At 40.1% G+C, this 14,676-nt stretch overlaps 1 protein-coding gene across 3 annotated transcripts in view; it reads left to right on the top strand.

Annotated features, from left to right (window-relative positions):
* JHY (junctional cadherin complex regulator) overlaps positions 1 to 14,676 on the top strand; it is a 73,066-nt gene that overhangs the window by 16,532 nt on the left and 41,858 nt on the right. For all 3 annotated transcript variants that reach the window (XM_065946157.1, XM_065946156.1, XM_065946155.1), the window contains exon 2: positions 4,240 to 4,756. In XM_065946157.1, coding sequence (XP_065802229.1) covers positions 4,240 to 4,756 — 517 coding nt within the window. The remainder of the gene's footprint in view (positions 1 to 4,239; positions 4,757 to 14,676) is intronic.

The raw sequence follows: 14,676 nt of genomic DNA, 5'->3' as shown, positions 1-14,676 counted from the left end.
TTGGGATCCATCAGCAGGAAGCAGTGCTGTGTCATGAGACAGAACAGGACGCACAGCCACAGACCGTATGACGTAGCTCGCTGGCACGCGCTTCCACAGCAGACCCTTCCTGGGACCTTCCTTACTCTGTGCCAAGAACACAGTTCTAGGGACTCCCCCGGTGGCCCAGTGACAGAATCCGCCTTGCAATGCAGGGATGCAGGCCCGATCCCTGGTCAGGGAACTAAGATCCCCCATGCTGCGGGGCAACTAAGCCCTCAAGCCCCCACTAGAGAGAAGCCCGCATGCCACAATGAAGACCCCGTGTGCCGCAACTATGACCCAACACAACCAAAAATATTTTTTAAAAAGCAAACACAAAAAATAAGAAAATTATATTTAAAAAAAGAACACAGTTCCCAGCATATATATGTATACAAATGTGCTTAATACTCTCAACAACTATGAAGTAGGTACTATTATCTTTTCTTAGGTAGGTACTATTAGCATCCTCATTTTATTGATAAGGAAACTGAAGCACAGAGAAGTACAATAACTTGCCCACACTCCCACGGTAACTGGCAGCACGGGTAACTCAGTGCAGGCAGTCTGCTCCTTACTCTCCAAGCCTCAGTTTCTTCATCTATTAAATGGGCATAATAGTGACACCTCCCCATAGGGTTGCTCTGAGGTTAAAAATGGAGATTCATTATAAGCATTCCCTAGATCAGCACGCCCTAATATGTGCTATCTTCCCAGAGCCAGTACTCTACAACCCACCCTAGGAAAGCAGTGGGCCCCAATAAGATGTGTCACTTTAAAAGAATTTGTCTGTTATTTTTGAGTCTTCATTGCTGCACGGGCTTTTCTCTACTTGTGGATAGCAGGGACTACGCTCTAGTTGCGGTGCTAATGCTTCTATCTGCGGTGGCTTCTCTTGTGGAGCACAGGCTCTAGGCTCACGTGCCTCAGTGGTTGCAGCCCACGGGTTCAGTAGTTGCTGCTCCCAGGCTCTAGCGCACAGGCCCAATAGCTGTGGTGCAGAGGCTTAGCTGCTCCACAGCATGTGGATCTTCCCGACTAGAGACTGAACCCATATCTGCTGCATTGGCAGGCTGATTCTTTACCACTGAGTCACCAGGGAGGCCCAGATGTATCACCTTTAAGGTTGCCAACCCCTGCTTTAAATAGTGCAAAGGAGGAGGCTACCTGTTCTAAAACTTTCCCCCCAAAACTGTATATAAGCCGTAGATAACCGTAGATAGGTCCTTTGAACACCGCATTACTGTGCCTATCCAAATGTATCTATGTCTTACTTTGTTCTCTAATTGAGTGATTTTGCTAAAGTAAATCCAAACTTTCAAGTTAATGGAGTTAAGCCATACCCTTCATGGAATTTACAAAGCCCTGAAAAATCTCACCTCGGCTTAACCCTGAGCTTCACTCCTCAACCGTCCCCACTCCTACCTTCCACTTTGTCCAGGCAAAATTTGTCCTTTGAAAGCCCCATGTTCTCTCGCCACCTGTTGCTTTTTACAAGTTGTTTCCTCAGCCTGGCTTAGACTTTCTGCACTTTTTAGCCTTCGGTATCAGCTAAGCCATCAATGCCTTCAGAAAGCTTCCCTTTCTCCCAAGATGGGACTGGATGTCCCTCCTGAGTCCTGATGGCCCTGTTCTCCGGCTCGGTGCACTCATGACTCCAGTTGTTAATCGCTCCCTTCCTGGTCTGTATCCCCAGCTGAGCTCACCACCATCTCCCCCTAACTTGTGTGGAGATGTGCAGTCGTGTCCGACTCTTTGTAAACCCATGGACTGTAGACCACCAGGCTCCTCTGTCCATGGAATTTTCCAGGCAAGAATACTAGAGTGACTTGCCATTTCCTATTCCAGGGAATCTTCCTGACCCAGGGATCGAACATCTCCTGCATTGACAGGCGGGTTCTTGACCACTAGCACCACCTCCCCCTAACTTAGTAACTGCTCAATAAACATCTATAGAATCACTGAACAAGCAAATGCATGAGGAAAGTTAAATTCTGTTGAATCAAGCGAATGAGTGAGGAGAGTTAAACTCACATTTTCCTTTGAATATATATTAATGATATGGGAAAATGGCACATTTCTTCATTTAAAAAAATATTTTCTATCTTTATTTACTTGAAGATGTACTTTCATCTTTTCTTCCCCATCTAAACAACCACTGCTGAACCTTATACTGGATGCAGCACAAAATAAGCCCTAAAGTCATCCATTGGTTTGGTCCAAAGAAAATCGCTTTTCTGCATGTTTAAATCCTAATTTACTACTGTTGGGTTTTTTTAAAAAAATATAAATATCTAATGCTCAGTTATTGATTTAAGCATTACTTTTTACCTCTTCTGTCCATATCACAGGGCAGAGGTTAGGGAAAGGAAGGCCAGCCCTCAGTCCCTGCTGCTCAGGACCTGACCTAGGTGAGGAGATACAGTTGCCATGGTGAAGAGTGAACTAAACACAAATACAGCACGTGAATTAAGCTACATTGTCTCATCTGGATTTTATGCAAGAGTAAATATAACTGAGTCCTAACTTACGGATGAGGGAAACTGGCTCAGAGATGACATGGTCTACCAACTGAGGCACAGACAGGTAGTGATGGACCCAGGATTAGAGTCCAGGTCTGTCTAGTCCCAAGTCCAGATTATGCCCTGCTGGACCAACCCCTGCCCCAAGGTCAGTAAGGAACATCGCATGGAGAGACCTCCTCAAAGCCCCAGAGGCAGGCAGCCCTGTGGAGTTTTGGGAGTGACGAGTCACACGGTTTGATGTCAGTTTCCTGACAATCATGGACCATCCATCCAGGGGCTTTGATGGAGGAGAATGTCATTTTTCTTCCTTCAGTGGAAAAGGAAGAGCAGCCCGTCCCAATAAGTTTTCCATTTTAACATGTGAACTACAAATTCAGAGTGACAAGGGGAACTCCCCAGCAGTCCAGGGAGTTAGGACTCGGGACTGTCACCACTGTGGCCCAGGTTCGGTCCTGGATCGGGGAACTGACATCCCATCCAGCAAGCCTTGCATCATGGTTTAAAAAAAAAAAAGGACACTAAAAACTCAAAGTGACAATTTAGCAAGATATGGAAGTTGGGGCTTTCTGCTCTAGTTTTTGCTTTACATCAAATCAAAGAAACCTAGGTTCACATTAAGAAGACTAAATTAGCATTAGGGGCACCATTAGTTTGTTTACCCAGCATAAAATTATGTCCTCTGTAAACGGGAATATCAAATAGCATAAAAAGCCCAAATGATTTACATTTTCTTTTTGATTAGAGGATTGCATCTACTGTACTCGAGGAAGGAAAATCTCTCCCATTTAGCTTTTGAAGATCAAAGAGGCCATTAAATATGCCCATATTACCAGCATTCTTTTTTTCCTTTTTTGATTAAGACTAGGAGGTGCTTTACAAATTGAGATCATCATGGGGAAAAAGGGAGGACTTGATTTGGGGTCATATGTACTGATTATGGACCCATTCATATGGACCAGACAGGACCCTATGCTTAACCTTTTATTCATATAGGGCTTTTCTACAGCTTAAAACACACGCTGACCTGTCTACTGAGTTTTGTGTACACAGACGTGACCCAGAGAATATGAGCTGAGAGCTTTCAGAGGCAACGTCTGATCCCAAATGTGAGAGATCTTCCCATAGCATATTTGAAAAATCTACAAAGACAAAATGAAGTGACAAATAAAAATCACTGATACAGGAGGATGAACCTGTGTAGGTGTTCAGTTGGCATAAATCCTGCTTTTCTCCCACAAAAGATGCAGACTGAGTCGTTGTCCAGGCAACGGTCGAATTTCCCTTCTTCGATAAACAGCTAAATGTGTATATCACCAGCTAAGTGTGAAATCCATTTTATCCTCAGCAGCTTATTACTTATGCAACTTATGGTGTGTCTAAGTAATAGCATTCCTTGCACCAAGATGATTTCACTGGTTTAATGTTACAGATGTTGGGTTTCCCAGCATTTAGAAATGAACCATCCCCCTTTTTTATTCCATATTTCAATGAACTTAGATAATGACGACTTTTTGCCCTTATGTATAGTGTGTAGGCCTAGTCTGAGCCTGAGACGTGTCTTTCACATGTTAGATAATAAAAAGGAAAATTGTAATAGAAAGATGGAGATTGATGTCGAGTAAGATGGTCAGCTGAAGAGAATGAGTAGTCTGTTTGGATGAAGGACTTGACATTTCTTTTCTGCTCTGGGCAGCCAACAACCCACAGAAGACAAATACTCACACCTCCGATACGATCCAAACTGGAAGAGTAAGAAAGAGGAGGGGAAGCTGTTGCCTGTAGAAGCACTGCCGGAGTCTGTGGACAGCTCTACAGAAAATCTGACTCTGAACCCACTCTACCCTTCCAAGGAGCCCTCGATGGACCTCTCAGCGGGGAAAGGTGAACAGAAGAGGCCACGGAGCACAGCCTCCTTACTTGGGAGTGAATTCGTAAGCCCAAACTACGAGCTGAGCACCCACCGCCCCGAGCCGTTTTCCGTGCTGAGTGACAGCGACCCTGAGGAGAATTCCAGCACCCTCTCTCAGTACTTGAAGAGTTCAAGTTCACGCAGCCAGGCATTCCTGCCAGGATCACGCGGCCCTCGGCGAAGGAAGTCCAAACAATATTTTGTGGAAAAGAACAAGCTGACTTTGGGATTACCCACTCCAAGAATGGACTCTTATCTTCAACTTCACAATAAAAAAAGGGGGGAAGGTCACCTGGAACAGGTATGTAGCGACTTCTTAAAAAATCTCTTCTGGGCACTAGACGGGAATTTGCCTCTGCTTGAAGTAGCTGGGTATCACCTCCTTTGGGGTGGCGACGCACTGTAAGCGCCTGGCTAAGTAAAACAAACACCCTGTGCCTTGCCCCTCTTTGAAGAATTGGGCGGATTATTCCACAAATTCTTAAGAGCAAAATAGAAGTCATTATGGCTTACAGTGCTGTAATTCAATTATTAGATCCAAAATGTTTCCATCCAAAGAACCGTAGGTTTTTTGGTTTGTTTGTTTGTTTTTTAACTATAAACTCCATTAGATAAAATACAGAGCTGAGGGTTTGATTCTCTGTGTTGGCTGCCTTTGTTCCCACGAAAGAACTGGTCTTCGATCCTATTAAATCCCTCTAGTACATTGGAGGGAACATCACACACTCATATCAGTAACAGCAACTGACAGAAGTGATTCTCAGCTCAGATTCTATATATGTGTGTGAGTGAGTGAGTGTGTGTGTGTGTGTGTGTGTGTGTGTGTGGTGGTAGTGCAAGGACAGCAGGGTACAACATGGGTATTTTTTTTAATATTATTATCCAGGTGATTCTATTATCTTTCCAACTCCCATTGATAATCACTGTACTATCTTTTAACCTGTGCAAATGATGCAAAATGATTATAAAGTTTAGTCTGCCTATAAAATTGGAATAATAGTATGTCCCCTCCCTTTCTCATCTGATCATTTTGAGGGTTTATTCTACCCCAGATGATGGATTCGAGACCTACTGGAGCCAGTAAACTTAGCTCTATTTGATGGACGCACATAAAGCTCACATCAACCCACCTCCTAGGGGACATGTTTGTGGACATGGAGAACAGAAGGGCTGGATCAGTGCATCCACCACCCTTATTGGGGAAACAGCTTGAAATTCATCACTCAACAATATGGGATCATTTTCAAACATGAATGAGAGGTTGTTATATTAAATAGGGATGCCCTTGGGGCTTTCTAGGTGATGCTAGTGGTAAAGAATCTGCCTGCCAATGCAGGAGATGCAGGTTCGATCCCTGGGTGAGGAAAATCCCCTGGAGTAGTAAATGGCAACCCACTCCAGTATTCTTGCCTGGAAAATTCCATAGACAGAGGAGCCTGGAGGGTTATGGTCCATGGGGCTGAGGGTAGTCAGACATGACTCAGCCACTAAGCGTGCACACACACACACACACACACACACACACACACACACACACACACGGACGCTTTTAGACCTATTCAAATTCAAACTGGTATTATTTAGGGTACTCTGACCTGTTCTAACCTGTGAGTATTTTCTGACAGAACAAGAGAAAGTGAACATTTGTGATTTTTTCTTAACTGAGGAAACTCTGTCTATGGTCTTAAAAGATTATGTCTTATCCTTGCCTTCGTAACTGAAAATAAAACAAAGGAGTGGACATGTATTTTTAGTGGATTATCAAAACAAACACTTAGCTGACTTCAAACAGAATTTTCAACATTTTTTACTCAGTTCTAGTTGTGAATGTACTTTTCCATGAAACTTATGCGACATTTTAAATTTTGCTTGGTCACTCATTTTTAAATACAAATAAATTCTGTGAAAGCTGTTTATAGTCAATAATTTCTCCTAGACTAAGGCAATATTTTTCCTTTATTTTTAAATGTGTTCTCAAAAGAGAAGAGGCAAATAGTGAGGCAAAAAAGAATTAGTTATATCTCCAATAACAAAACTGAAAAAAGATTTATTATAAGCTCCTTAATTGATTTCTTAATTGCAAATTTTTCTTAATAGTTATAGCTTAATTTACAAACAATATCAGGGTGTGTTGATTGTCACCGATTCCATAGCATAATTTTCTTTCATTATGCCCAGGAGGAAACTTTAAAGCAGTTCAGGTTTGCCCAATCTTTAAGCTCTCGAATTATTCTGTGAAGTGGCCATGGATCTTTTCCTCCACTTTCTTCAGATTCAAATGTCTAAAGGCTGATTGCTAATTATATTCAAAATTGTTTCTTCACCATTTTCCAACATGCATTTCCTTCATTTTACTCCAATTCCTTAAAAAAAAAGATACAAACTAGTTTGACCTAATAGTGATATACAATAATAGGTGTAACTTGTTTTTTGAATTAAGAGTCAGTAGCATAGAATGATGTGTTCCTTTCAAGTCATTATTTATGTTTGAAGTATGTGCAGGTATTTCTGCCAGTACAGATTATATATTCCCTGATGGGCAGGAACTATTCTTTGTACTTTATTTTTTTTAAGATTTTTTTCTTTTTCTTTTTTTGGATGTAGATCATTTTTAAAGTCTTCACTAAATTTGTTACAGTATAGTTTTTGTTTTATGCTTTGGTTTTTTGACCACAAGGCATGTGGGATCTTAGCTCACCAACCAGGGATTGAACCTGCACCCGCAACATTGGAAGGTAAAGTCTTAACCCCTGGGCCAACAGCGAAGTCCCTGTACTTATCTTTCAATTTTCTAGCCTAACATACTATCAGGGCTCAGTACATATATGGGAAATAAAAGATGTCCATCTTCTGTCACCTCCAAACTTTATTCTCTTTACTGTGATTTGAAGTTTATGTGGGAGAAATGGTATTTCTAGAACAGTGGTTTGAAATCCTGGCTGGATTCAATCTGGGGTGGGGGGGAATGTGATTCTCACTACCCAGACCAGTTTACATCTCTGGATGAGACCCTGAGCATCAATATTTTTAAAAAAGACCCTCAGTGGTTCTAACATGAAGCCAGGTTTGAGAAGCATTGTTCCACACTAGAGCAGTGGTTCTCATCCTCGGCTTCACATTGGAATCACCTGGAAAACGACAAGAGTCTTGGTTCCTGAGCCTGCAGCAACTGAAATTCTAATTTTGCTTTTCTAATTTCACAATTCTAATTCTAAATTCTAATGCTTCACTGTGGAAGCTCAGTTGTGTCCAGTTCTTTGTGACCCATGGTCTGCAGCACGCCAGGCTTCCCTGTCCTTCACTATTTCCCAAAATTTGCTCAAACTCATGTCTAATTGAGTTGGTGATGCCATCCAAACATCTCGTTCTCTTCTCGTCTCCCTTGTCCTCTTCTCGTCCTTCCTTTCCTCCTCTAGAATCATCTAGAGAGCTTGTTAAAGCAGATTGCTGGACCTAACCCAAGGATTTCTGATTCATTGGGGGTAGGGTGGGGCCCAAGGATTTGAATTTTTCTACATAGTTGCAGAGGACACCATTTCTGCTACCAAGACCACACTTTAAGAACCACTGATCATTTTTCCTTCAAACTTCAAGGTATTTATGAACCCCCTTAGGACGTGTTTAAATACAGATTTTGATCCAGTAGGTCTGGAGTGAGACTCAAGAGTCTGCATTCCTATCAAACTCCCAGGTGATGCCAAGGGTGCTGGTCCCTGGATGACACAGAAAGAACATAGAGGGTTTTTCAGAAACCTACAGTAACAATTGTGTAAGTCCCTACGCATTGGCCCTTGATGTTTGCAATGGCTGAGGATGTGAGGTAAGAAGTTGGGGTGGCAGGTTTGGAAGCTATTTTAGATTAAGCAGCATCGGTTTGGAAGGTTTTCATATTTGGAAATCTTTGGATTTCCAAATTTGGAAATTCCCTACTCATTTCTTTGAAAGAGATGACAAACATCTTACAACTAGAAATATTGAAAGGATAAATGATCTCTGTTGTTTAGTGAATGAATAAATGTCAATTACCACTACACAGCCAAGAAAACCCATCATTTTGTTGCAAGTTTCCATGCCCAGTGAATCAGACAGGGCCTTAAGCAGGGTCTTAAGTATATTGTTATTTGGGAAGATTTGAAAGTAAGTCTAAGAAGTTCACAACACAACATCCCAGTAAAAATGTCAACCCATTAAAAACAAAAAAAGGTTGAAGAGGTAATTATTAAGTTCACATAAAACAGGCAAGAATAATAACACAAGCTCTGGAAATTAAGAGTCATGAAAGATACGGCAAAAGTCATCACAATATTGTAAAATAAATATACAATTTAAAAAAAAATTTTTTAAAGAGAGTCATGAAGGAATGTAGCCCCATTAGATAACAGAGTATATTTAAACCCTCAATAATTAAAGTTGTGTTTAATGCATTTACAGACACATAGAACAGAAAGTCTAGAATTAGGACCAAATTAGTGTGAGAATATATGATCTGACATAATTAATTGATAAAGGCAAGACCTCAAATCTGTGACGAAATGGTGAGTTCTCCAAGAAGACAATTGGATAGACATTTGGGAAAAAATTAAGTTGGATACATACCCCATATCATATAACAAGATAAATCCCAAGAGGGTCAAATATTTAATTTTTAGAAATTAAACCATTGTATACATATGGCTAATTCATACTATAGTACAGCAGAAACTAGCACAATATTGTAAAGAAATTATACTCTTAAAAAAATTAAACCATAAAATACTAGGTGGAAAACAAGAAAATTCTCATATAACTTTGAAATTACTCAAAATCCAGAATCTACAAAACATAGATAAATTTGACTACACTTCACCCTTGAGCAACATGGGTTTGATCGCACAGGTCCACTTATTTGTGGATTTTTAAAAATAAATAAATACTACAGCACTAACACAGTGTTTAGTTGGTTGACTTCAGAGTTACAGAACCGAAGATATGCAGGGCTGACTGTAAAGTTATACATGAATTTTCAACTCTATGGAGGGTCAGTGCCCCTAACCCTCACTTTGTACAAGGGTAAACTGTATATAAATATCAAAAGCTTCTGCCAGAAAAAAAAAAGCATAAGAAAATCAAGATATAAAGAACTAGAAACATATGTCTAATACATACCACAAAGTAATAGCTCTAATATGTAAAGAGCTCCTAGAAGTCAGTAAGAAAGAGACCAATAGACAATATCTTTTGTGAATATAAAAATTCACAAAATATAGGAATACATAGTCCACAGAAAAACTAATACATGTGGCTATTAAACATATGAAAACATATCCAACTTTGGTCATTTAGGAGAAATGCAAATTAATACTATATTGGGATTCCATTTTTCATCTATAATTAAACCAATAAAATTCCCAATTTTTTATTAACCTCTGGGCAAAAAAAAGTACAGTCAAGCTGCTTAGAGAACAAATTGGACTAACTAGTATGGAGGACAAGTTGCTACTATCCACTTAAAATACAAATACTACACACACTCCTGAGAAAGCAAAGCATAATGGCCAAGAATATAGGCTTTCAAGCCAGGTGGTTAGCACTGCCCCCTGTCTGACCTTGGGCAGGCTGCACAACCTCTCTAGAGTTCTCCTCATCTTTAAAATGGAGATGATAATAGTACCTTCCTTCCTCAAAGGATTATTAAAAAGATTAAGTGAATTAATATATGGAGAGTGCTTACCTTGATGCCTGGCTTGTAGTGAATGCTATATAAGTGTTAGTAACTATTATTTTTTAAATTTGACCCAACATCTTCCTCTCCCAGGACTGTATGCTTGTTATATGTGTGCAGTTTTGAACTAACCCTGTACAAAATCATTCATTTCATCCTTATTTCTAATAGCGAAAGATTAGAAGGTACTCAGATGTCTATTATTTGGGAAATCTGTAATAAATTATGGTATATACATATAACAGAGAACTCTATAGCTTTAAAAAAAAAAATAAGATATTCCCCATGAACCATTATGGACAACCTATCAGGATTTATTATTACTAAGACAGAAGTTAAAGTGGTAGAAAAGTGTACATCGTGCAAAAAAAGTGGGGAGGAATAAAAATATACATATTTTCTTGGTATGCTTTTAAAATAGTGAGAAAGAATACATAGGTGGTTAATTGTAGAGGATGGGGCAGAAGTAGAGTGGAAGCACAATTCTTCATTTCATGCCTTTTCATATGTCTTACTTTTGAACCATGCTTATGTGTTTGCAATATCTAGTATTTTGTAGGAACCCTGGTAACTTTATACTCCCTGATTGCTCAGGATCACCTAAATTGCACTTCTGCTTGAAAATAATGGCTCAGAGTAGAACCACTGATTTTTTAAATTTGATTTCTCCATGATCTTTTTGCCATTTTTCATAGATCTGTTTATCTTACATTAAAACCCACTGGAAAAATCACCTTTTTTTTCCATTTATTTTTATTAGTTGGAGGCTAATTACTTTACAATATTGTAGTGGAGTAAGCCAGAAAGATAAAGACCAATACAGTATACTAGCGCATATATATGGAATTTAAAAATCACCTTTAGAATGCATTATAAGATCTCAGTCACATGATGTGCAAGGTAAGGAATTGATATAAAAACCAACACACGCTAGAGGGCACCTAAGTATCACAGTCAGCCAATACTTAGCTAGTGAATATTCAGTGCTTGCTTTTATTCATGACTTGTTTAGTAGTCAGAGGTATTTGTCTGAAACTCACTAGAATTAAGTCAATTTATGATCTACCATTAAAGGAAATTGTCTCTTGAAAAGTGAGCTACCTTTGTATCTTGATTCTAAAATGTGACTTTGAAGACTGATGAAGGTGAAATTTATTATGGGCTCAGCAAACAGCAGGAAGTGCTTTATACATGTTATTCTGTCTTTCCCTTGTAATTTCTTCAAGAAATTACAGATACTTTGCGGCGTGCATATAGAAAGGTTATTCCATTACCTATGACCTTCAAAACAATATAAGGTCCTTACATAGAATCCACAACCTGTTCTGAGCATCAGCACATCGTTGAGGCTGTTGCTGAGGCAGCAGGTCACTCAACCAAACGTATCTTTATTGAACACCAGCTGTATGCTCTCCTCAGTGCTAGTGATATCACAGGAAATAAGAGATGTAGAGTCCAGTCTTCAGGAAACTTACATCCAATCACCTGATGAGAAACATCTGACAAAATAATTTTGGGTAGGGATCAACACCTCAAAGGATATTGAATCAACTTTCTTTAATAAAGGTATAACTGGGATGTTTAACGAGATGCTTAGGGAAGCTTTCACTTTCTGAGTCGATATGATTTGAGACACGAATGGGTAAGAAAGAGAACACTATGAAAGCCCTGGGCATAGAGCTTTGGTTGGCCCCAGCCTTGGAAGGGGCTACACAATATAGTGGGAGAAGAGATGAAACCAAAGCAGAACACTGGTTTGGGAGTCAGACTATCACAGGTTGGATGCTGGCTCTTCAATGTACTAGGTCGTACTATTAACTAGATATTTAAGCAAGTGACTCTTTAAACCTGAGCTTCTTCATCTGTTATGGGGGTTCATTTCTGCCTCAGAGGGCTATTGGAAGAATTTATACAAAGCTCCTGACACTCAGTGAAGGGAAGCTGTTATTAAACGGGTCATTCCTTAAGTCACAAGAAAGGAAAGGAATCCACCCTGAAAACAGGTCCCCCTAAATGTTTTTTTTTTTCAGGCTACAGTGTCTGAAAATAAAAAGCATATGACTTCAGGTAGAGTAAGAACAAAATGTTGCCAAAAGGATGACATCTGTAGACCCTAGCTTCCAGGTGGAGCTAGTGGCAAAAGAACCCACCTGCCAATGCATGAGATGCAGTAAGCATTCGATCCCTGGGTCAGGAAGATCTCCTGGAGAAGGAAATGGCAACCCACTCCAGTATTCTTGCCTGGAGAATCCCATGGTCAGAGGAGCCTGGCAAGCAACAGTCCATAGAATCACACAGAGTCGGACACGACTGAATGGACTTAGCATGCACACAGACTCTAGCAGCCCATTCTATGATGTGACTCCCAAAAGACTGTCCACTAACCAGGCTGTCTCCTGAAGGTCCCCCCATCAATCAAAAACTGCCCCAGGGATTACAGGACCCTATAGTCTTGTACTCATTGGCAATATTTCTTTGAAAAGTTGCATTTGGCCTCTTAATGTTAAGTTACTGTTTCAAACATTTATACTTGGTGACAAGGAACTTAATGAATATTTGACGCTTTGGTCTCGAAGTGCAATTTGATATCACAGCTCTTGCAAATCTAACTTCTCCACTGCGGTCACAAGTGCTCTTCTTGGATACAGATCAGATCATATCAACCAGCTGCTTAATGAGGGTCCCTGTTAATTTCAAGATAAGGCTCAAACCTTCAGGGTGGTACTCGAGGCCCTCTGTGACCTGGCCCCTTCCTGCCGGTTTAGCCTCGTCCTTTGTCACCCCCCGCCCTCCTGCATGCTATTCTCCAGCCACACTCTGGGAACTCACGGCTCCCTGAACCCAACGTTTCCCTGGCCCTCTGTCCAGGCTGATGAACTACCCTTCCCTGTCCTGTTTCCTTGGGAAACCCTCACCCTCCATTTTGAGGTTCAGCCCAAAGCCCTCTGCCTTTAAGACACTCTTGAGTTCCTTACTCATCCTTGAACACCCACCATAAAACCCATGACACCACGCTGCACTATTCAATGTTTGTGTCTGTAAGTCTTCACATGACTCTGGGCTCCTGAAGACAAGGGCTGGCTCATCTCTGAATTCCGAAAGTATGGCACACAGTAAGCACTTTCTACATCTTTTATGAAGGAATGTAATTTTGAAATACTTGAGGGGAGGTGATTCAGGATTTTATCACTTTCAAGTGAAAAAAAATTTTTCAAAACTGAGGAGTTCGTGCTCCTGACTTAAATAATGGAATCTGGCATCGAAAGATCAGATTTGAGCCCCATTATTAAGTCTTGAATGTTTACCTTCTTCTACAGATCCAGAGTTATTTAGATGGCCAAATAAGATGTTATATGTGAATGCTCTGCATAATCATATAGCCTTGTATAAATGTTACATTTATTACTGAATGTTTGATCTGAATTTAGTCTCCTATTGGATAAGATTAATATCTAAGTGATATAATGTTGTCTTTTTCTGTGGTTTTGAATATCATGGTTTGAGAAAACTTTGGTTGTCTATAAAATTAAACTTTACCTTTATTTAAATTATGATCATCTTTTTCTAATTATATTTGGTCAAAAACACAGAATGCTTTTTTATAGAATTCTTCCAGTTTGGTGGTGTTTTTGAGTCCCACGTCTCATACTGACAAAAAAATATTCTTCTATAGAGTAGGTACTCTGTGTATGTTCATTGATAGATTTTTTTAAAATTTTGCCCTATGCAACCACAACAAGAGCACTTACTTATAACAGCATAATTTAAATTGAACTTTATGGTTTTTCAATACAAGACGTTTCTTAAAGCATCTTTCTTGTATGCGCTAGTCAGCACTTATTTGTCTGATCTATAGAGTGACACTTCATTAATTCAGCATTACTGAGAAGGGACCCATGAAGAGACAACTTTCCTCATAACTGAAACACGCCCTTTCAAAAACCAGAACTTTAACAGAATTAATCATGTCAAAAACCAGAACTTTAACAGAATTAATCATGTCTAAGGATAACTTTCAAAAAACGTTGTCTGGACTATTTGCAGGAATAGAGATGCAGACATAGAAAACAGACATGTGGACTCAGAAGGGGCAAGAGGAGGGTGGGGTGAACTGAGGAAGTAGCACTGACATATACACACTGCCATTTGTAAAACAGAGAGCTAGTGGAAGCTGGTATATCGCACAGGGGGCTCATCAAAGTACTCTGTGATGACCTGGAGGAGTGCAATGGGGTGGGAGGTTCAAGAGGGAGGAAACGTATGTACACATGTAGCTGACTCACTTTGCTCTACAACAGAAGTGGAAACAATTGTGTGAAGCAATTATCCTCCAATTAAAAAATAATAATGATAATGTGCCTAGAGAATGCAATAATTCTGTGCTCTCTTACCCGGGCCACAGTGCCCCGTTCTGCAGTAGAGTCAAGAGCCACGGTGACGGGCACCATCCTCTGCCTCTTTACCAGATGCCACGTTTCTGTGGTCATTTTCGCCACTGTCAGAGAACAGTTTCCTTGATT

This window comes from Muntiacus reevesi, chromosome 9 (genome assembly GCF_963930625.1).
Source record: "Muntiacus reevesi chromosome 9, mMunRee1.1, whole genome shotgun sequence".
NCBI lineage: Eukaryota > Metazoa > Chordata > Mammalia > Artiodactyla > Cervidae > Muntiacus > Muntiacus reevesi.
This window is presented reverse-complemented; position numbering and strand designations above follow the sequence as displayed.